Source organism: Acomys russatus, chromosome 31 (genome assembly GCF_903995435.1).
Source record: "Acomys russatus chromosome 31, mAcoRus1.1, whole genome shotgun sequence".
NCBI lineage: Eukaryota > Metazoa > Chordata > Mammalia > Rodentia > Muridae > Acomys > Acomys russatus.
Window position 1 is genome coordinate 12,896,224 of NC_067167.1, and position 24,839 is coordinate 12,921,062.

Consider the following 24,839-nt stretch of genomic DNA (forward strand, 5'->3'; position numbering starts at 1 on the left):
CAGTCAAAATTACACAAAGTATCTTCTAAGGAAAACTGACTGGTGAACTATTTAAATTTGTGCTTTCAAGTATGAGGAATTAAATATTTACTCTTTTACTTTCTCATGAAAAGTAATATATTCTAACAAACAGTATAAATATTGTTATAGCAGTCTAACTACTAAATGAAATGCAGGTGAAATTATAGTTTACTCTAATAACCTACCTAAGAAGCCTGCAAACACCAGCCATGACTCCGAATATTTATATAAGTTCTAGATGAAAAGTAACACAGTCCTTAACCTCCTTTAAAAGGAACTTTGAAATTAATCTTTCCAAGACTTTGATTCAGAAATGGTTCTTAAATGTCAAATTTCTCTTCACAGACACTATGTCCATTTTCTTCATAATCTTCTCTTGTCACCACCATGTCTTCAAAGTCATCGTTTTCAGATATCAACTTTCCACCTTCCCAGGAGTAAGTAATAGGGCTGAAATAGAGATCAGTAAGTGAACCCAGCCACCAACCGACGATTCATAGAGCAAATGTCGATTACAAACTAAAAGACCAAAAGTTCTGCTTGACTTAATGGAATCTCGTTGATGTTGTAGAGCTGAGCTCTTCCTCACCACATAGTGGAATGGTCCACCACTCACCATGGCCCTACTTATGGCCCTTCTACTTTTAGTGGAAACCCCAGAACATAAGCAAAATCTGGTGATAAATAAAATGGGAAATATGTTCTAACTGTAAGCCTAAACTGAAGCAAAGATGTATTAGCCTGTTTCTCCTGGCAAGCCACGGGCCAGCTATGGGTAAATCTCACCTTAGAGACGGGAACGGGAGGCTCCAAGTTACCCTGCAGCAGTGCTGTAGTGTGGACTGAGCAGCTGTCTCAGCAACACTTTCAGTCTGTGCTGTGGCTGCTATAAAGCAATGCTCATAATCGCATGCAGGACGGACAGCGGGCAAAACTGACCAAGTCAAGCACTCGGCTTGCTTAGCTGTCTGTACCACACATGCTTAGTGCTGACTAAGTTCTCTTCCTCTTTGTCCTCGCTGAGATCACACAGGTGAAGAGAGCTGCCCTCACGTGCTGACTAAGTTCTCCTCCTCTTTGTCCTCGCTGAGACCACACAGGTGACGAGAGCTGCCCTCACGTGCTGCATTTGCAACCCTTTATTAACAGGCTTATATCTTTTTTGTTTTGTTTTGTTTTGTTTTGTAGACAGGGTTTCTCTGTGTAGCCTTGGCTGTCCTGGACTCGCTTTGTAGACCAGGCTGGCGTCGAACTCAGAGATCCTCCTGCCTCTGCCTCTCAAGTGCTGGGATTACAGGCCTGTGCCATGCACTTATTTATATCTTTACATTTGTACCAGGTATTTTTTTCTGAAAGGAAAAATGGACAATTATGATTCGCTGAATCAAACAAGAAAGGCTATTGGTGTCAGTCCCTTGGCCTCAGACATGTATGAACAGGATAAAAATCCAATGTCAAGAAATTTGTGATAAAAAACAAAAAAACAAAATCCAACTGAAGCTGGGCAGTGGTGGCGCATGCCTTTAATCCCAGCACTCCGGAGGCAGAGGAGGTGGATCTCTGTGAGTTCGAGGCCAGCCTGGTCTACAGAGTGATTCCAGGACAGACAGAAAAACCCTGTCTCAAAAAACTAAAAAACAAAACAACAACAACAACAAGTTTGTGAACATTACTGCTGACCCAAAATTATTCCAGCATTTAACAATTCTTTAATATTTTACCCAACAGCTACAAGTAGAAATTGTATAGGTGGGCGTATATTTGCAATCCCAGCATGTGGGAGCACAGGCATAAGGAAGCAGGGGTTCACAAGGCCTTCTCTCTCCAATGTCCAATACAAACCCCCAAGTAGGATGATATTTAAGCCCATTCCCACAGCTGTGAAGACCTACCTTAACTTTTACTGCGTAAGCTGAAATGACACTATCTGTCGTTTTTCATAAAAAGAGTAAGAGACATTAAAAAAAAAGTTCTCTCAGATTTTCTAAAACAGTCTCTCACAGAGCAGGCTAGCTTCGCAACTGCTACTCAGCAGAGCTTGGCATTGAACCCTTGGGTTTGCTGTCTCTAAATCCCCAAAGCTGCGATTACTGGCCAGCACCACAATACCTGACGTCACAACTATTTCAAATAAATAGTCTAGTCAACTATAAAGGTTCACCAGAAACATTTAGAACTTAACAAATTCCTAAAGCTATGAATTGGTAACTGCGTATCTTTTTAAAAATATTTTTTATTTACCCTTATTTTATGTGCATTGGTGTTTTGCCTGCATGTATGTCTATGTGAGGGCATTAGACCTGGGAGTTGCAGACACGTGTGAGCTGCCATGTGGGTGTGGGGATTTGAACCTGGGTCCTCTGGAAGAGCAGTCAATGCCCTTAACCACTGAGCCATCTCTCTGGGCCCAGATACTGCTTCTCTTAATAAGCCAATTCTTAAACATCTATTCTTGTTAGAACTTGTCACGAGGTAGTATAATCTAAGATAAATCTAGTAACAGTTTGGTTTCTTTGCCTATAAAAATCCTTGGAACCAGGACTGACACACATGGAAAGAGCATGTGTTACTGAGCACCCATCGTGTGTCAAATGTTGTGGTTGGCACTTTACATGCCATCTCTTCTAACTCACTTAAGATTTAAAATTTCATTTTTGAGAGACCGAAAACAAGGATCCCACTGGGGAATAAATCTGCCAGTATCGAAAGAGAGCCAAGCTTTAAAGTCGCATCTTCTACAAGCCTCCTTCCTGCAAGATGGCCCTGGCCTCTATAAACAGACACTTACTTTTCGGGCAACACAACGGAAACGTCATAATCTGTTGGCGTCAAACACCGAACTTCTGAGTAAACCCGATCTCTGAATCCTGGGAAAAGTGAATTCCCTCCCGTCAAAACAATGTTCTTAAAAAAATGTGGCTGCATTTCTTTTAAAAGAAAAAAAGGGAAAAAAAGAAGAAAGACAGCATTAGAAAATCTCCTTGTCTCTCGAAAGACTCAGCTGAGCACAAGGAGCAATCAGGGTATGGCTGGGAAACCAAACAACCTTGGCATCTATTGTTAAGATTTAAAAATTTCTCCTGGGTGGAGTGGCACACAACCATAATCCTAGCACTCAGGGACGCAGAGGCAGGCAGATCTCTGTGAGTCCAAGCCCAGGGCAGTTAAGACTACACAGAGAAACTGTCTCAAAATAAAGAAAGAAGTTAAATTTAAAATTTTCTCTTCATTATTAAGGTACACACCTAAAATTCCAGCACTTGGGGAGGCAGAGGTGGTGGATCTTTTAGCTCAAGGCCAGCACGGTGTACAAAGTGAGTCCAGGTTAGCCAAGGCTACACAGGGAAACTCTGGGGGGAGTTGGGGCTTGTTGTTGAGACAAAGACTCCCTATAAGACAGGGTGGCCTTGAATTGTAATCCTCCTGCCTCATTCTCTAGAGTACTGGGATTATAAACATGCACCACCACACCACATTTTAAGATTCATGATGAGGCAGTTATAGGTGGGGACACTAAAGACCTCACAAGTCTTTAAAACAAGATACTGGGAGGGAGAGAGGAATGGGAGGATGCACAGGATGAGATAGCAATTGAGATGTAATATGAATGATTTTATTTTTCAATTAAAAAACTAAGGTGGATGAACTACTGACTACCAATTATACATGCATAGAGGCCATCTATAAACAGCTTTCTGCAGCAGACAGACACTGAATCATAATTATCATTCTTCTCTCCTAAAATGAAGGGGGTCTTTGGCAGACATGAAATCATAAACTTCTCTAATAAAACCATTTTTCTTGGTATTTTTAAATTGTTAGTCCAAATTTCTATTGTTGTCACACTAAAACAGATATATCTATTGCATAATCTTTACCTTTGATGGGGAAAACACTCATGATCTATAGCCTTTAAATAAAGAATCTAGGGGTGAATAAACACATTAAAGGTATATTATGGTAAACACTAGGCATCATAAGGTGAACTAGTATTAAAAAACATACAGAGCACAACTGGAAAACCCACCAAGAAGTAAAGGACACTGGCCACCCCACGCCTACTGCTTCCAGTCACCAACATAAAGCTGCTTTGTATTAGCACTGTATTGAATTACATGTGTCATGACTGCAACGTCACATAAAATGTGAACCAGGAAAACACTTGTGAAATATAATAGCTTTGCTGACTTTCCTTTTCACATTGTTTTTAGTGAGAGGAAAGCACATTACACATTCCTCCTAATGCCATGACTGTCCCTAATAGAGAAGGAAGAAAGAGCTGGAGGGATGGCTCAGTGGCTGAGAGAATTTATTGCTCTTCCAAGAAAATCAGAGTTCAGTTCCCAATACCCAAATCCAGCAGTTTGAAACTGCCTGTAGCCCCAGCTCCAGGGCATCGGATCCACATTTCTGGCTTCTGAAGGCACATGCATGCATGTGATACACACAAACTCATACCGGTGCGTGCACACATTCAAATATAAATTAATAAAAGTAGTAAGGAAAGATCATGAAAGCACTCTAAAACTCTAGGACCTGAGTTACTTAACTTGTATTTCAGAAGAATCCAGAAGTCACTATGAAACACTGGAATCCACTCATTTTGATTTTGTTATTATTTATTATTACTTTGTGTTTGCCTGAGCATACACACACACTTGCATACCACACACACACACACACACACACACACACACTCAGGATAGGAAGGGACATTCCTGCCACAGAGCAAGTGTGGAGATCAGAGGACAACTCTATGACACTGGTTCTCTTCTTCCACCTTGATGTAAGTTCTCGGGAATCAGTTCAGCTGCCAGGCTCATACTCAACTGGCCTGGGCCACCTAGCTGTCTATCTTATTAAAAGGAATTCTGGGGGCTGGAGAGATAGCCCTTTGGCTAAGAGCATGGTCTGCTCTTCCAGAGGTCCTGAGTTCAATTCCCGGCACCCACATGGCAGCTCATAACTGTCTGTAACTACAAGATCTGACACCCACAGATATACATGCAGGCAAAACACCAATGCATATAAAATAAAAAATAAATAAATTATTTTTTTAAAAAAGTAATCCTGATTGCTGGGTGTGGTGGTGCACGCCTTTAATCCCAGCACTTGGGAGGCAGAAGCAGGCAGATCTCTGAATTCAAGGCCAGCCTGCTCTACAAAGAGAGTTCCAGAGCAGCCAAGGCTACACAGAGGAAACCCGGTCTGAAAATACAAAAACAAAAACAAAATCCTGTATTCCAATTATTACAGAACGAATAACTCAGTCTTTTCAACTGCTGAAAAAGCAGTCCACTAAAACCTTTCAATTTCAATTGCGCAAATTTAGGCAGAACTCTCAGTTGAGCCTTGTAGTACACACCTATAATTCTAACATTCAGGGGCCTGAAGCAGGGAGATCCTGAGTTCTAGGCCAGTCTGAGCTACATAGCAAAACTGCCAAAACAAAAATAAAAACAAAACCCCAAATCCATAGACTTATCTAAACTGAACAGAGCAATTTAATACTTAAGGAAAAATAGACTCATGCTTAAATAGATCATAATGACTTTGGCAAAAATACAATTTATGATCCAGAACATATAGGATCTGGAAAATTCTGCCAGTAACGCAGGTGTCACTATCTGAAATTGCTTAAGAGGCAGTACTATGGCTTTGATTTTTCAAAACTGTTTCTCTTCCGTTGTTAACGTACCTTCTGGTAGGTTCTGAATTGAATAGACGATGGCTTCCGGGATCCCCATCTCCTGAATGCCAATGTCAGAGGGGTTAAAGAGTATTTCTGGAACGGCAAACCTCTCGTTGGCCAGGCGAAGAATCTGCTCCCCAGACTTGTACTTTCCACTCAGCACCATCTCTTCTCTTGGCTTAAAGCAAAGGAAGATGGGGCATTTGAGCTACCTTGCCGCGTTCATAGGACAAATAACAATTAGAAATGTGTGAAGCCAGTAGAGCAACCATTACAATGCTCAAGATTCGGAAAAGTTAGAAAAGTGTTTTCTCTCTCCTGTTGCTATAGCATACAAATAAAAACCAGCTGAAGAGGCAGAGGCAGGGGGGGTCTCTGAACTTGAGGTCAGCCTGGGCTGCATAGTGAGTTCCAGGATAGGGAGGGGTGGGGGGACTGTCAAACAAAACAAAACAAAACGAAACGAAAACCAGTGCTGCTATGGCTATTCCATATATCACTATATATATAATTGTTTCCTTAACAGATATGTGGCTCTCCACAACCTACAGCATTTATCACATAGCCACTACTTAGGCATTCAACATATCCCTGAACGATGGCATGCAAAGTGACACAGTGCCATTAACCACCTTAGACATTTTATGTACATTATCCCACAAGGCTCACATAACACTAAGGCAGACATACTCTCATTTCACTCATGACATAATTAGGCTCAGGAAGGTCCTGACTTACTCATGGTGTATCATACCGGAAATACTCCCTTACGTCATAACCTGGATATGAACAATTCAGCTTGCTGTCATTTGGGGAACACTCATCATGTAAATGTTAAATAAAACTTTCCAGATAATTATACATCATCGCTGGGAAAACAAGGGAGGTCTAAATGTAAGTCCCTTCTGACCCAATAAATGCTGTAGTAAGAGAATAGCATTACCCTCCATAGAAGTATTGTTCTGCCTTAGGTGGAATGGAAAATGACTCTGTATACCACAAATTAACTAACAGCTGACACTAAGCCTGGATTAGTGTATACACCTGGAGTGCCAACACTTGGGAGGGTGAATCAGGAGGACTGTGCAAGTCTGAGGCCAGCCTGGGCTACAATATGAGACCCTGTTCAAAGCAAATAGAAACTAAACACACACACACACACACACACACACACACACACACACACACACACACACACAATTTAGCTTAAAAGTTCAAAGGATAATTCATTCGTTGTGTCAATACTGGAAAACTACGCGACGCTGATACAGACTGAAGGACATTAAAGGTTTTCAGCTGTGTTAAAGCCCTGATTTACAGAATGCGATGCGGCTGGCTGACTAAATATCCAGCCAGGAGGAAGAGCCAGCACTTGGTGTCCTTGCTGAATGCCAACTGTAGTGCCATTAGTCATTAATATGTAATCTGGAAGTCTCTGTTTTCAAGGGTATAATTCCAAATCCTCTTTTTTTTTTTTTTTAGAATAGACAAATGAAGAGATTTAGAAGGCTGTGGAGAGCTGGTCAGCGCACTCCATGACTTCCTGAATGGCCCCACACATTTATTTATAGTAGCACTGAAGAAACTATCAGCTACCTTCCAATGTGTCATAATGGTTCTGCAGAAAGTGATAATGACTAAAGATAACAGAATGTTCTCAAGTTAGGTCTGACCGTTTACACGTCAGCCGGCATCCTCGTTCTGAGAAGAGAGAAAATGAGAAGTTCCGCTGTTTGTCACCAGTGATACTACAGACTCTATTTCTCTCTATATGTCATTGTCCCTTCTATCAGCCAGAGAAAAGGCTTCAGATTTCCAAATGTTCTCAGCTAATGCATCTCAATTCAAATTAACACTAGCCTAAGTGGCTGGGTGCCATGGCACTCGCCTGTAACCCCAGCACTCGGGAGGCAGAGGCAGGTGTATTGCTGTGAGTTCAAGGCCAGCCTGGTCTACAAAGTGAGTCCAGGACAGCCAAGGCTACACAGAGAAACCCTGTTTCAAAAAACAAAACAAAACAAAAACCCCCCAAACCACAAATGCCCATTAAGCAGCTTGATGCAACTTTACAAATAAATTGCCATGCCTTTTAAAATCTGTTGTTCATCGCTTCATACTCTTTTTAAACTATATAAAACTAGGTTAATGATGCATTCTAAACAGATTGAAAGTGTTTCTTATTAAACATTACATTTTGTGGTGGATCCATGCTAATCATACAGCTTTAGTTTGTTTTCATTACGGTTTACTATATGAATACATTAAACTTACCTTCCTTATAGTAGAGACTTAGGCTGTTGCCAATTTTCCGTCATTCTAAATGAACATTATCATGTCTCCTTACATTTCTGAGTGGAATTTTGTGGTTATTGTTGCTGCTGGTGGTTTTTCAAGACAGAGTTTCTCTGCCCTGGACTCACTTTGTAGACCAGGCTGGCCTAGAACTCACAAAACCCACCAGCCTCTGCCTCCAGAGAGCTGGGATTAAAGGCGTGTGACACGACTGCCGAGCTGAAAATTTTAATTTCCCAATAGTCTTTATCAAGCCAGTAACAGAAGGTCAGACTCTACATTTACCAAATATAGACCTGTCTTTTCCTGAGCTGATTAAAGACAAGGGGAAATTACCTTGGCATTGAACGACCTTAGTGAGAAGCTTACTAGTAAATACATCTACTTGTGCCTAAAGAAATGGCTACAAGGAAGGCAGTCACTGGAAGACCCTAGCAAGCCAGCTGGATGTGAAATGCCTTGCAAATGTGGCTGAGGTTGTCATGTGAGAAGATGATGAAGATTCAAAGATAATGAGAAAGGTTTTGTTTTTAACTACTGTAGAGGGCCTGGATAGCTCAGCAGTTAAGAGCACTGGCTGTTCTTCTACTAAAGGACCTAGGTTCAATTCTCAGCACCTGCTCAAGGCTCACAACTGTTTGTATTTCCAGTGCCAGGGGATCTGACACCCCCATAGAGCATATGCTTGGTGTATAGACACACACACACACACAATACCCATACACAGCAAACAAACAAAAAAAAAAGGCATTAAAAATTACCTTACAAAAGCCCTTTTTAATTGTACTGAAGTCAGGCAAAACGTAGTCAACCATCACTGTATTGTCTTCCCCTTTTAACCTGAAAGACAAGACAGAGATCTGTAAAGCCGTGTGATTATTAACATTACCTGAGAATCAGTTTTCCACCTAATGGGCAGCATTATGCATACTTGGCAATATCCATGTCTCTGTAGAAATCCTGAGACACGTAGCATACGTCTTCCTTCACTTGATTAATCACGTGGGTCTCATCCATAACATGCAGCTGCCTAAGAGAAACAACGTAACATAATGTGAGGCCAGAGAGACATTTCTACACATCATGGCACTTGCCTCCAAGCCGGATGAGCTGGGTTTGGACCTACAAGTTGGGAAGGAGACTCAACTCCCACAAGCTGTCCTCTGATCTGCACGCAGCACACACGTGCACACATACCAGCCCTCCACACACAAGATGAATGTTGTTTATAAACAGAATTCGAAACGAAAGCAATTGAGCATAACCATAAAGTAGCATTTCAATTATTTTTAAATAATGACTTTTATTTTATGTATGTGTATTTTGCTTGCATGTATGCCTGTTCACTTGTGTGCAGTGTCCACAAGCTCAGACAAAGGTGCTGAAACTAGAGTAATGAAAAGTTGTTAGCCTACATGTGGGTGCTGGGAACCAAAGCAGGCTCCTCTGGATGAGCGGCCAGTGCTCTTAACCACTGAGGCACCTCTCCAGCACAAAACTCATTTTTCTAGGGCGGGCAAACACACACACACACACACACACACACACACACACACACACACAAACACACACACACACACACACACACACCACACACACACCAAACAATCCAGAATTACATTTTCAATAGAAATGTTCATGAGGGCTGGAGAGATGGCTCAGTGGTTAAGAGCACTGGCTGCTCTTCCAGAGGATAAATGTTCAATCCCCAGCAGCCACATGGCGGCTCACAACCGTCTGTAACTTCTTTTCTCGGAGATCTGAGATCTGACACCCTCACACACATGCAAGCAGGAAAAACACCAATGTACATAAAAATAAATACATCATTAAAAAAAGAATGAAAGCATTTTTTAAAAATGATCTTTATGGCCAGGTTTGGTAGCACAAATCTGTAATCCCAGCACTCAGAGAGGCACAGGCAGGCAGATCTCTGTGAGTTCGAGGACAACCTAGCCACAAAGTGAATCCAGGACAGCCAAGGCTACACAGAGAAACCTTGTCTCGAAAAAAACAAAACAAAACAAACAAACAAAAAACAAAATCATCTTTTGAGTGCTAGTGTTACAGGTGTAATCCGCCATGCTGTTTGAAATATTAACTTCTTAAATGTGCAAAACAAGCCTTAACTTTACAAAATATTCTCACTTTTGTTGCAAGATATCCAATCCCATTGTAAACCCCAAAACTGTGAACTGTAAAAACCTGTTTCTAATTGTGGCATGGCTCACTCTTTGATCCTAGAGGTTCCTGTTTACTGTAAACAAGAACTTGTGGTGCAGGCAGGTTATTGTGTAATTCAAATGCTGATTTCTGTAGCCCCCATATCTGGTTGCAATCCCTGTTCTGAGAAGCACCTGTTCTAATGTTGTATAAACACTGCTCCCCAATTGTCCCCCTTGCATGCCAATAAAGCAGCTTCCAGCCAAGCACTGAGCAGGGGAGAGTAGGGCTGGACTTCTGTCAGCCAGGGGGAGGAGTTAGAGGAGGAAGCAGGGGATTCCATGGGGCAGAGCTCCAGGAGAGATGGAGAAGATTCAGCTGGAACACAGAAAGAACTAAAAAGCAAGTGACTTGGGGATTTTGACTTTGTAGAGCCAAGCCCCATGCAGCCAACCTCTGGGAATGAAAGATAAAATGGAGTTCCCCTGACTGAGCTGATTACCTTGCATATCTTGGTAGACTAACTCAAAGCTGACCAACACAGTGTAGTGCATCTGTTTCCATTTGTTTCTAGGATTTATGGCTACCTCGGCTGTTTGTGTTTCTAAGGCTTTTCGATTTGTACAAGCTGTCAAAATCCATCCTGAGGACCATGGCTCGGTGAGTGGACGAAGATGCTTGCTGTGCAAACTCTACGGCCTAAGATCAATTTGAGATGACAATTAAAGGTAGGAGAGAATCATTCCATAAAGCTGTCCTCTGACCTCTCTCACACACAAATACACTGCACACTCGTGTGAGTGTGTGCGCACACATACATACACACACACCAAAATAAAAAAACAAACCACATATCCTGAGAGTGGTTCGAGAGCCTGGGAAGGGTACGTAGGAAGTGGAGAGAAGACAATGGATGATGTCATGGTGCTCTTGGGTAGGGGGAGGAACTGCTAATATTCTATAGAACAATAGGTCAACTACATTTCAAAACACTTGCATTTTCTTTTTTTGTTGTTTTTCAAGACAGGGTTTTTCTGTGTAGCTTTGACTATCCTGGACTCTCTTTATAGACCACGCTGGCCTTGAACTCACAGCGATCCGCCTGCCTCTGTCTCCCAACTGCTGGGCTTAAAGGCATGCACCACCACTGCCCGGCAATACTTGCATTTTCTAAAACAATTAGTTAAGATTTTGAAAACTGGTGCTGGAGAAATGGCTCAGAGGTTAAGAGCACTGTCTGCTCTTCCAGAGGCCCTGAGTTCAATTCCCAGCAACCACATGGTGGCTCATAACAATCTATAATGAGATCTGTTGCCCTTCTTCTGGCATACAGGTGTATATGCAGGTAGAGTACTCATATACATAAAAATAAATAATAAATAAAAAAATAAATAAAAGAAAGAAAAGCTGGGCTTGGAGGCACATGTCTGTAATCCTAGCACTTGGGAGGCAAAGGCAGGATCACTGTGAGTTTGAGGCCAGCCTGTCTACAAATTGAGTCCAGGACAGCCAAGGCTACACAGAGAACCCCGTCTCAACTCCCCCACAAAAAAAGATTTTGATATCCTAATTATCCTGATCTGAGATATACATAGATAGATAAGAGATAATGATATATAATTTTATACATGTATCAACATAATCACATTATACCCACTGATTATGTATAACTACTTTATACGTATTTTAAAAATTTAGTAACATATACATTTTTAAAATGTCATTTAAATTTACTTTTATTTATTTATTATGTTGTGTGTATGTGCATGGGTATCAGAGACTAACTTTGTGAAATTGGTTCTCTCCTTCCATCACTTGGTCTTGGGCATCAAACTCAGGTTATCAGACTTTCAAGCAAGCACCTTTACCACCTGAGCCATCTTGCCAGCCCAAAATAAATTAAAAAAAGCAAAACAAAATCCACACATACAAACAAAAAACTTACCCTGTTCTTGTGATTCAACTATTTTCCTTCTTTCTTTCTCTCTCCATCCCTCCCCCGTCCCTCCCTCCCCTCCTCCTCCTCCTCCTTCTTCTTCTTCTCTCTCTCTCTCCCCCCCCCACACGCGCGCTCTCTCTTTCCCTCTCTCTCTCTCTCTCTCTCTCTCTCTCTCTCTCTCTCTCTCTCTCTCTCTCTCTCTCTCGGTTTTTTCAAGATAGGGTTTGGCTGGTCTGACTCACAAATAGACCTGCCTCTGCCACACCCCACCGCCCCCCTCCACAGGGCTGGGATTAAAGACGTGTGCCACCACGCCCAGCTTAACTATTTTCTCGTTACACAGACCTGTTTATTTTTAAATTTCTTATTGCATCATACATTCATGATTTGTATACCTTACTGTATGCTTTTATTCAAATTTTTTGAAGTTGTTAATAAGAAAATCTATACTTTGCATACTTTGTTACTTTTCCTTCAAATACTTTTATATCTGTATTTATTCTCTAAAGTCTTTTGCCGGACGGTGATGGCACGCGCCTTTAATCCCAGCAGAGGAGGCAGAGGCAGGCAGATCTCTGTGAGTTCGAGGCCAGCCTGGTCTACAAAAAGAGTCCATAACAGCCAGGGCTCTGTTACACAGAGAAACCCTGTCTCAAAAAAAAACAAACAAACAAACAAACAAAACAAAAAAAAACAAAAAATAAATAAATGCAGTCTTTTGTAGAGGAAGGAGTTGAGAATTCACAGCTTGCCTGGACTACTGACCTACTTCCAGGGCAATCTAAGCAACTCAGTGGTCACCTGCTACAAAGTAAAAAGAGGCTAACTGATCAGTTCCAGGACTACCAGAGCTGTAGTTAGCTTCTGTCTCCTGTCCCTCCTTCCTAAATAAAGCCAGCAGTGACAGAAGAAAAGGATGCTATTCTTTCTTTTTTCACTTACCATGTAAGTGTGACTCTGTAACCCAAGGATGGACCAGGCTAAAACTGAGCTCTTGATTCTTCTGCTTCAGCCTTCAAGCACTGGGAGTATGGACATATGCCATTGTGCCCAGCCCACCGGTTAGTTTATTATTATTATTATTATTATTATTATTATTATTATTATTATTATTATTATTATTATTATTATTATTATTATTATTATTATTCATAGTGTTCTGCCTGCATGTACACCTGCACATCAGAAGAGGACACCAGATCCCATTATAGATAGTTGTGAGCCACCATGTGACTCTGGAAGAGTAATCAGTGCTCTTAACCTCTGAGCCATCTTTCCAGCCCCAAGCCCTGTTAGTCTTAAATCCTTATTTGGCTTAACCTTTTCTCTCTTCCCAATTTGTTTCTTTGCACCTTACTGGAGAAGAGAATTAAATATTGCAGGATACTGAAATCAAGCCCAACTGACAACAGTACATAGCATTTATATAATCACAATGTTTTGAATTTTTAGACTTAGACTTTAAGCAAGGGCAGACAAATTTAAGCATAGCAAAAGTAGCATACAGATGTTATAAGCTTGGTGCTGATGAAGAGCTAGAGCACTGTGCTTATGGGAGACATCACCCTCTAGCTGGGGGTGTGGGGCCTCATCTGCCCCAAGTTCAAAGCCAAGTGTTACCTGTAGGATATGATCTCTTTCAGATGGTTTGTTAGGAGTTTTCCGCCCACATTTATCCTAAAAGGAGAGAATTCAACTTAGGTTCAGTTATCACACATTTCATCCTAAGAAATAGCATGGGACTGACATAAAATGAGAGATAAAATAAAAGTTAAATGTAGCTCACCGAATAATGGCTTCTTTTTTCTTTTTGCTTCTGCAGTAGGGAACTATGTGTGTGAAGGAATAGCCACTATCTACAATGATGCAGCATAATTCGGAAGGATTATCTCGGAAATACCTGTGTGCACTAAGAGCACCAGCTGTTAAAAGGATGATGAGGAAAAGAATGAATACATTAAAATATATTGTCATTTTAAAACAATAAAAAAGTAGCAAACTAAGGCAAAAACAGAAACAACAACAACAAAAAGTTGTTTTTAAGCCAAGTGTGGTAGCACACACCTTTAATCCCAGCACTGGGAAGGCAGAGGCAGGCGGATCTCTGAGTTCCAGGGCAGCCAGGGCTATGCAGACAGACTGTCTAAAAACAAACACACAACAACAACAAAACCACACAAATAAACAACAAAAAAGCCTTTAATTAAAAAAAAAAAAAGTTGTTAACTCCTAAAAGTATTTCTGGCTGTCTTTTAGATTTTATTTTTAAGTATGTGTATATGTCTGTGTGTATGTGCACGTGAGCGCAGGTGCCTGCAGAGGCCAGGGCACTGACTTACAAGTGCTTGTAGTTACCTAACGCGGGGGCAGGGAAGCAAAGCTGGGTCCTCTGTGAGAGCAGCAGATGCTAAGCCCTCTCTCCAGTCCCTTTGTAGCTGTCTTAAGATCTCAGTATTTAAACTCTTAAACGTCACACTTATATGGTAAGTGAAAAAAGAAAGAATAGCATCCATTTCTTCTGTCACTGCTGGCTTTATTTAGGAAGGAGGGACAGGAGACAGAAGCTAACTACAGCTCTGGTAGTCCTGGAACTGATCAGTTAGCCTCTTTTTACCTTGTAGCAGGTGACCACTGAGTTGCTTAGATTGCCCTGGAAGTAGGTCAGTAGTCCAGGCAAGCTGTGAATTCTTAATCCTCCTGCCCCAGCCTCCCCAGCTGCCAGAACTATGGGACTGTGTCACTAGACCAAACTAAAGTTCTATGCTTAAAATAACAATTCTGTGTTTTATTTGCTTTAGACCTAAAAACTGCCATCTTTACCCCACTCACTCATAACCACACTCACACTTTAATGTCATAAACCCTTTTCACTCACCATTTACTCTTAATACTGCTTGGAACTGATATTCTTCAAATAGAATTTCATTCATTGATTCTTGAATTGAAGTGAAGTTGAAGTATGGTTCTGTTATAATAATATTAGTATCTAAGAAATCGACCTAGGGGAGAAGAAAACCCAAAGTTCTATAATCTATAGTGATTATAATCAAGTTTGCTTTATGTCTTTATGTGTGTGTTTATAATAAACAAGATTATCTAACCCTCATTTAACACTACTGGTTCTAATCTTCATTTAATGCATAAATGGAGTAACAGAAAACTGAGGACGTTACCCAGGTTCATAGACTCGCTTAGAGCCATAGCTAGGATTTGAACCCAGAAAGTCCAGCCACACTCTCAACTCGATAAGATAAAATTTAACATGAATGGCCAAACTGTGGAACTGTGAACGACAAAGTAAGGGCGGAGTCCACCCAAGCAGTGAAGCCGCTGCCCCTGTTATAAGCAGGAAGAAGACAAGAAGCTCCCCAAGGCCTTCCTGGAGAACTGTGATGTGCAGAAAACTCCAAGTATACATGGAGCCTTGGTTGGTCTCTTCTTTGCCTTTTCTGTGTTGGCAATTCCAAGTTCAGTTTGGGGGCCCAGGACACTGCTCACCCCCTGTGGCCCGCACCCCGAGTAGGGCTGTACTTCTGAATGTGCTCTGACAATGTCTACAAGCTTAGCCAGAGCTCCTTGTCTTCCATGGTGCAGCTCTTCCTGCCAACTAGATGCCTCAGCCTCGTTTTTGCCTTGGGCTTCTTTCCTTTTAACATCATGAGTCACTGGAGATTTGTCCCATATTTTTGGGGTAGATTCAAACTTGACTTTCCTCTCAGCTTGTCTATAGTTACATTATAGTTGTTAAAATACAATAAAATAAAATTTGGGGCTGGAGAGATGGCTCAGCAGTTGTTCTTCCAAAGAACCCAGGTTTGAATCCCAGCCAGGGGCTCTGACACCCTCTTTAGCCTCTACGGGTACTACCTGCCTGTAGTGCATAGACATATATGCAGGGGAAACTCCCATAAACATAAAGTAACACTAAATAAATCTAAAGAAAAGAATCAATTCTCAGGGACTGGAGAAATGGAGCAGTGGTTGAACGCTGAGGACTGGACTTCAGTTCTCAGCAACCACATCAGACAGCTCACACAACCACCTGTAACTCCAGCTTCAGAGGACCCAACACTTCCCACGGCCTCTGTGGGCACCTGCACACACATGGCATACACTCATATTCTCTCTCACACACACACACACACACAACTTACAGACACATGCACACACATGGCATACACTCACTCACACAGACACACACACATAAATACTGTATTTTTTGGACCATAAGGCGTACTCCCCCCCCCACCCACCAAAGTGGTGGTGGGGGGATTAGGGTGCCCCTTATGGTTCGATTGCTTTTTTTTTTTTTTTACTGTTTTTCTTGTTTAACTGCCCTAAAAACTGGGTGTGTCTTATGGTCAGGTGTGTCTTATAGTCTGAAAAATACAGTGAATTCTTTTTTAAAAATCATTTTTAGCTGGGCACAGGGTACACGCCTGTAATCCCAGCACTCTGAGAAGCAGAGGTAGGCAGATCTCTGTCAGTCCGAGGCCAGCCTGGTCTACAAAGTGAGCCAAGGCTACACAGAGAAACCCTGTCTCGAAAGAAAAACTTTTTAAAAATCCATAAAATTTTTGTAGGAACTACATATTCAGATGTACAGGCAAACGTATCTTTTGTGACATAAAAGGGATATGGCGGGCTGGAGAAGTGGCTCAGAGGTTAAGAGCACTGGCTGCTCTTCCAGAGGTCCTGAGTTCCATTCCCGTCAACCACATGGTGGCTCACAACCATGTATAATGTGCTCTGGTGCCCTCTTCTGCTGTCCGGGTGTATATGCAGGCAGAGCACTGTATACATAACAATAAATAAATATTTTTTTAAAGCGTATGGAACACGTCTGGTTAATAGTCAAAATATCGGGCTGACGTGTAGCCAAATGATGGAGGAGTGACCCCGCGCACAAAAATGTCATGAGTTTGATTAGCACAGGGAAAAGAACAGTAAAAACTAGAAATTTAAAAAAAAAAAATTTTTTTTTTTTTGTTTTGTTTTTGTTTTTCAAGACAGGGTCTCTCTGTGTAGCCTTGGCTGTCCTAGACTTGCTTTGTAGACCAGGCTGGCCTCGAACTCAGCGATCCGCCTGCCTCTGCCTCCTGAGTGCTGGGATTAAAGGCGTGCGCCACCACGCCTGGCAACAAGTAAAAATTTAATACTGACTTTCACATAGGTTATCTGAACTCCACTTAGTTTTTAACCTGGAGTTTTTATTTACTTGTATTTTGTAAGTATTTCCAAGATCATACTAAAGGCATATATATATCTTTTGTACCAGCACTCAGAAGGCAAATTTTGAGGCCAGTCAGTTCTACGAAGCAAAGTTCAAGCCCAGCCAGGTCTACATAGTATGACCCTTTTCCAAAAAATAAATAAATAAAATCTAGAAAAATCTATATCCAAGTACCTTAAGTGCATATAAGTGTTAACATGAAAGTTTGTGTATGTAAATCCTATTATTCATTTGAATAAAGACACAGAAATAGATTTTAATACATACTCTAACTTGTTACCTGATACATTTCTTTTCCAAAAAGATAATCCCAAACTTGCCGTTGGACATCCCAATTCACCAAGTAGCCCTAAAATAAAATTAAAAAATAAATAAATAAACCTTAGTTATCAAGAATATTTTAATAATTTTTAAACATAAGATTAAAGGTGAAAGCTATCAGAAGCAGGCAGATATCTGTGAATTTGAGGCCAGCCTGGTCTACAAAGTGAGTCCAAAACAGCCAAGGTTACACAGAGAAATCCTGTCTCAAGAAACCAAAAAGATTAAGGTAGAGATGGTTCAAGGAGTGAAGGAGCTTGCCTCCCAAGCCTGGTGACCTGAATTCTATCCCCAGAACGGACATGAAGATGAAAGCGGAGAACCAACTCTCCAGGGCTGTCGTGGTGTCTTCTGGTCACCACACACAAGTGGCATGGGCCACTGCTCATATCACACATGCACAACATAAAAGGAAAATCAGGTTAACATGCTCTAAATCACTGACTTCTAGCTCTGAATGGTAAACTTTTCCTACATAATGCTGTACAATTGTCAAATCAATTATAGCTGGGGCGTCCTTTCAAACATTCGAAAGCGTACAGGCAACAGTAACTAAGACGCCAATGGTTCAATAGCACGCCAACATATAGAGCATGAATACCACCTAGTTTTAATTCAAATAAAATCCAGTATTCTAATGAGTAGCTAAATCGTGGCTATTGTTACTAAAACAACTTATTTTTTTTTTTAACAATTTAATTTCAATTAGATTTTGTTTGCTTGTTTTTTGAGACACGGTTTCTCTGTGCAGCCTTGGCTGTCTTGGACTAATTTTGTAGAACAGGCTGGCCTCAAACTCAGAGATCTGCCTCCCCCAGTGCTGGGATTAAAGGTGTGCCCTATTACTGCCCAGTCATTTTAATTAGATCTTAATTACAACTGAAACAAACTTTCCTTAGACATCTACAAACATTTCCACTTGTACCCTATAGCTTCAGCGCCAGGGGCATCTGCCATCTCTGACCTCTGCCAGCACCCACCTCACTCATGTGCACATGCATATGCGAGCATGAATACATACATACATACATACATACATACATACATACATACACACACACACATCACACACACACACACACACACACACACACACACACACACACACATCACACAGGCGCAACTAAAAATATCGTTTTAAATGTAGGTTTATAGGGCTGGAGAGGTGACTTGTTGGCTCAAGGTGCTTACTGTCCAAGCCTGACAATGCAAGTCTGATCCCCAGAACCTACAGCAGCTCACACACTTTTAATCCCAGCACCCCTACTGGAGAGATGAGAGGGAGAATCTCCTGAAAGCCGGAGCGTCAGCTAGCCTAGAATACACAGCACAGTGGCAGAGACAAGCCCCTGCTCCAACAGTATAGAACGGGACAACTCTGGAAAACACCCCACGCCCACCCACACACTTACAGGTTTATACTATCAGAAATGAAACATAATTGGGATTACCTTTTGGAAAGGAAGAATGTAAAAGAGTCCTGAAGGGTCTTTTATCTCATCAATCTGGTTAGCAGTAAATGTTTTAAGACGAGCCGTTTTTGATCTGAACTGACAATTGGGAATAACCCTAGATGCAAAGAAATAAAGAATCACCTTCCAAATATTTAGTTGATAAAAAGTACTAGTACTTGGGCTGGAGAGACGGCTCAGCCGTTAAAGGCTAGGCTCACAACCAAAATAAAAAGTACTAGCACTGAGCCAGGCACCCTGGCGCACACCTGTAATCCCGGCACTCAGGGAGGCAGAAGCAGGAGGATCTCTGTGAGTTCGAGGCCAGCCTGGTCTGCTAGAAGACTACTGTATCCACGTTTCTCACTGTCCCTGAGTAACAACTATAACAGTGCCTTTGGCTCGCTGTGTGTAAGGAACTGCTGTTAACAGGTTCTGCACTGAACCCTTGTCTTCCCCAAAGGATCGTAAAGAACCGTTGGGTGGGCATGGTCTGGCTATTGTATGGAGGAGGGCCAGAGCTGGGTTTTTCTTTTTCTTTCTTTTTTTTTTTTTTTTTTTTGGTTTTTCGAGACAGGGTTTCTCTGTGTATCCTTGGCTGTCCTGGACTCACTTTGTAGACCAGGCTGCCCTGGAACTCACAATGATCCACCTACCTGCCTTTGCCTCCTGAGTGCTGGCATTAAAGATGTGCACCACCACGCCCAACCTTGGGTTTTTCTTTTCTCCTTTTTATTCTCACTTATTTGGAAAGTAAGCAAACAAAAGCTTATTGAGAATTAAAGAAGCCAGGCGTGGTGGCGCACGCCTTTAAAACCAGCACTTGGGAGGCAGAGGCAGGCAGATGACTCTGAGTTCCAGGCCAGCCTGGTCTACAAAGTGAGTTCAGGACAGCCAAGGCCACACAGAGAGACCCTGTCTCAAAAAAAAAAAAAAAAAAAAGAAAAGAAAAAAAGAAAAGAAAAGAAAAGAAAAAAGAAAAAGAAAAAACAAGCAAACAACTAAAACCCTGTCTTGAAGGAAAAAACAAAACAAAATTAGAATGGAAAATTATATAAATATCAGCTATTTTACTAAGTATTTCTTCCAGCTTTCAAGTAGCCATTTTTTTAGATATATTTATTTAATTTATGTATATGAGTGCTCTGTATGCATGTATACCTGCATTCTAGAAGAGGGAATCAGATCCCAGTATAGATGGTTGGGAGCCACCATGTGGTTTCTGAATAGAACTCAGGACTCTGGAAGAGCAGACAGTGCTCTTAACCACTGGGCCATCTCTCCAGCCCTAAAGTAGGCATCCTTAATAAAGTTAAGGTTCAAAATATTTGCACACAAGCTTCCAAGAAGCTTGATTCTCAATCACCACCAGTATGCCACTGAGTGCAAAATTAAGAACTACTTTAAATTTTTCTTTGTTGTGTTTGCTTTTTTATTTTTGGTGGGTTTGTTTTGTGAGACAGGGTCTCACTATGGAGCTCTGTGCGGCCTGGAACTTGATATGTAGACCAGGCTGGCCTCGAACTGCCTCCCCAGTGCAGGGATTAATGGTATGCTCCATTGTGCCAGGCAGACACTACCTTTAGCGATGGATGCCGACCTCCACCAGCTAACAATATAGACAGGAAGACAAATCGCAGCCGTTATCATACGTGTATGCGTACACTCATACACACAACATGATATTGTGATAACACAATAAAAGGTTGTGCCAGGCTGGAGAGACAGCTCAGCGGTTACAAGCACCGGCTGCTCTTCCAGAGGACCCGGGTTCAATCGCCAGCACCCACACGCAGCTCACAGCTGTAACCCCCAGTTTCAGGGGATCTGATAGCCTCACACCAATGCACATGAAATAAAATTAAATAAATGTTTTTGAAAAGGTTGTGCCAACTTTCACTTACTATACGCTGTCAACATTTTTCTGCTGTTTAAATGTTCTTGAAAGGGATGGTTTTAGAATCAGCACAGGCCAGGCTTGTGTTGGATTGCCTGCCGTCCCAGATATTTGGGCACTTGAGCCAGGAGCTGGAAACTGGCCTGCTCAACACAGGGAGATTCTGTCTCTTAGAAGAAACTGGTGTGGAGCTGGGAGTGGTGGCGCACACCTTTAATGCCAGCACTTGGGAGGCAGAGGCAGGTGGATCGCTGTGCTTCAAGGCCAGCCTGGTCTACAAAGTGAGTCTAGGACAGCCAAGGCTACACAGAGAAACCTTGTCTTGAAGAAAAAAAAAAAAAAAAAAAAAAAAAAAGGAGGAGGAGGAGGAAGAGGAGGAGAAGAAGAAACTGGTGTGGCTCAGTTGTAAAGCACAGACTTGAATACCTAAGTTGGACCGTTAACACCACACCACAGAATTGCCATGAGTTTGAGGCCAGCCTAGGCTACACAGTGAAGTCTAGGGAAGCTCAGGCCACAGTGTGAGACCCTGGCTCTATAAAGAACTACAAGGGGAAAGAGGCTATGGTTCAGGGGTACAGTAATTGCCTAGCTCCTGCTAAGCCCTGGATTCATTCTCTGGCACACTAAAAACAAAACAAATGGCCGCGAGTGGTGGTGCATGACTCTAATCCCAGGTGGCAGGCAGAGGCAGGCAGATCTGTGAGTTCAAGTACAGCCTGGTCTACAAAGAGAGTCCAGGATAACCAGCGCTCTGTTGCACAGAGAAAGCCTGTCTTGAAAAAAACCAAAAACAACCTCCCAAATCCTGTTCTGTGTATGTGCTACTTATATGCACGTTTGTTTATTTACATATGGGTACTTTTCTGCATGTATGAATTTATTTATTATTTCTTTATTTACTTTATTTATTTATGTGTATGAGTACTTTTCCTGCATGTATGTCTTCATACCATTTAGGTGTGCGCCTGGAACCCACAGAGGCCAGAGAACTGGAGTTACAGACAGTTGTTAGCTGCCAGGTAGGTACTGGGAATTGAACCTAGCCATGTACCAGGTTGTTACCGGAAAAAAAAAAAATCTTATTGGAGCCCATATGGTCAAATGAGTTGGGCTAAGTAATGCAGTGCTTGCTCATTACGCAAGAGTTCCTCCAACACCTAGCTTTGAGGGAGGGAGGGAAGGAGAGAGGGAGAGAGAGAGAGAGAATGAATTCAGTCAAGTGCCCACTTAAGCCTGAAGTGATGGCCCTCAGCTGTAATCCTAGCACTCAGAAGTGGAGGTAGTAAACCGGGCGTGGTGGCGCACGCCTTTAATCCCAGCACTCGGGAGGCAGAGGCAGGCAGATCGCTGTGAGTTCGAGGCCAGCCTGGTCTACAAAGTGAGTCCAGAATGGCCAAGGCTACACAGAGAAACCCTGTCTCGAAAAACCAAAAAAAAAAAAAAAAAAAAAAAAAAAGAAGTGGAGGTAGTAAGTTTAAGGTTATCCTAGATTTCACAACGAACTACAAGGCAGCTGCGGGTGTTGCTCTGCGGGAGGGTACTACGTCATATGCAAATTTTTGGGTTCCAGCTCCAGTACGGAGAAAAGTATACTATTTATTCAAACGTACACTTCTTACAAAACACATTTTTGTTGCTGTTGTTTTCTTGGCCTTGAGTGTCCTCGAACTCAGAGAGCTCCGCTTGTCTCTGCCTTCCCGAGTGTCAGGATTACAGGCGTGCACCACTGCGCGCCGGCTAAAAAATACATTTTCAGACGTCACTGTATCGTTTCCGATTTTACCAACCAGGTTATTCAAATTGGTTGCCCAATGCCTTCAAACTCCCAGGACTCTAATGTTGTGGGGTTTACAATAATGGGGGTTGGGGAGGGCGTCACAACCTTTTGAGGATCCGATGATAACCTGTAATTGCGTTCCCGCAAAAGTGTCCAAAACGTTGTCCACTATTTCTGGAACCTCCTAAGCTTTGTCTTTGCTTCCCTGGGTCAGTCTTGAGAAGCCTATTTCCCTTTACCAAACGAAACATACATTCCACTTTCGGAGCCCCGCGGCCCCGAACAAAAGTCAAAATCAATTTCAGTTCAAAGCATCAAACCCACCAACCCAGCGCCAAGCCGAACACCCCTCGACTGAGGCTGGAGCCGCGCGAGGGCGTCTGAGGATCACTCAAGTCGGAGAGCACAGCCTGCAAAACCACAAGGCGCACACGTCCTGTCCCTCGGGGGCGACGAACACTTACGAGACGTTGTCATGGCTGTAACCGATTTTGGCGTTGTAGGCTCCGTTATCCAGCACTAAGGTCGTCATTTCGGAAACCACTCCGCTGTAACCGAATCCCTTTTACTTCCCCGGCACGGCTAGGATCACCTCAGCTCAGACTCCTTCCGGTACTCTATGGTTTTTATGGGGGCGTGGCCGTAGCACAGCTTCCGGTTACCCTGGCAACGGTGGACGCCGGAAGTCAGGCAGTAGCGCTGCCTTTTCCGCAAGCATCCAGTTTTTAAACCCCCGCCCCCCCCTTTTTTTTTTAGGTAGCAGCGAAATTCAATAGTAGAAACCGCTAAGTACTTTTTCTCCCATTTCTTGTTTTTCTGAACTGCGCACATTGGCGAATGAAAGCTTCTTGTAGTCCCCAGCCTACTTGCTATCCGGAGCTTAGCTTACATATCCTATCTACAAAGGAGTTCCTGATGTCTGACGTGCTCCCGCTCCGTTCTGATTCCTGGAGTTAGATCTCCTTCCTGCCTGTTTCTGTAAAATGGAGCGTTAAATAATGTTAAGGAAAAGAATTTTGGGGCTGGGCGTGGTGGCACACGCCTTTAATCCCAGCACTCGGGAGGCAGAGGCAGGTGGAGTTCTGGGAGTTCAGAGCCAGCCTTGTCTACTTAGCCAGTTCCAGAACAGAAAAAAAAAAAAAAAAAAAAAAAAAAAAAAAAGCAAACAAGCATAAGAGATACTGTCTCAAAAAAAAAAAAAAAAAAAACAGAAAGAAATGGAAAGAAAGGAATTTGAATTTAGACTCTGCTACAAAGTGGCTGAATAATCATGAGTAATGAATCTGATAAAATGAACGCAGAACTGCTACATAAGTATAAGATGTTCCTCTTTCCTTATACATATTAACTAGTCTTTACAACTAGGAGATAAATATCTAAGAGGGTAGCCTTTAAATTTGAACTGCAACTGTGACGTTAGATGCTTAAGCAACTTAATCAGCTTTGGATTATCTCACATATAAAGCAATAAAAATCAAACTATGTTGTAGAGCTGGGAGTAAGTGTATATGGGAGTAAGTGTTCGAAATCAAGTACCTGTCAATAGATACTGTCATCATCATCGTCTTTTTCATTTGTTTAATATCTTGAGATGGGTTTTATGTAGCCCAGTCGGCCTTCAAATTTACTATACAGAAGGGTGCTCTTGAACTTAGGATCCTTCTGTCTCTACCTGCAGGACTTCTGGAATTACAGGCCTCTGCCACCTTGCCTGGATTGTGTGGTACTGAGAGAAAAAACAAAACAGGGCTTCATTCATGGTGGGCAAGTACTCTGTCAATTGAGCTATATACCTAGACCTCATCGTCTTTTTTAAATATATGATCCCTCTCTGTCAATCTTCCTGTCAAACTCCTTCTAATAAATTAGGCAATCTATTTTTGACATTTATTTTGATGTGTATTAAAAAGTTAATTAGGGTCAGGGACAGTGGTGGTGCATACCTTTAATCTCAACACTGGGTGGGGGTCGAGTGGGAAGAGGATCTCTGGGTTAGAGGCCAGCCTGGTCTCCAAAGCTGGGCCAGCCAGGGCTACACAGAGATTTCCTG

General features: G+C 42.2%; 1 protein-coding gene across 2 annotated transcripts; it reads right to left on the reverse strand.

The window, feature by feature from the left end:
• Positions 1 to 327: 327 nt before the first annotated feature.
• On the reverse strand, positions 328 to 23,411 carry Actr6 (actin related protein 6). 2 transcript variants are annotated; one of them, XM_051139835.1, is made up of 11 exons: positions 23,254 to 23,411; positions 19,113 to 19,230; positions 17,621 to 17,689; positions 14,983 to 15,106; positions 13,894 to 14,029; positions 13,728 to 13,784; positions 8,937 to 9,035; positions 8,767 to 8,845; positions 5,720 to 5,891; positions 2,810 to 2,948; positions 328 to 471 (listed from the first exon to the last, which is right to left on the reverse strand). In XM_051139835.1, the coding sequence occupies exons 1-11, from the start codon at positions 23,319 to 23,321 to the stop codon at positions 342 to 344; spliced, it is 1,191 nt and encodes a 396-aa protein (XP_050995792.1). In that variant the 5' UTR covers positions 23,322 to 23,411; the 3' UTR covers positions 328 to 341. The 2 variants fall into 2 exon arrangements, with proteins under 2 accessions (XP_050995792.1, XP_050995793.1); XM_051139836.1 differs by lacking the exons at positions 19,113 to 19,230; positions 23,254 to 23,411 and having other exon boundaries at positions 17,608 to 17,689.
• Between the last annotated feature and the right edge of the window lie 1,428 nt (positions 23,412 to 24,839).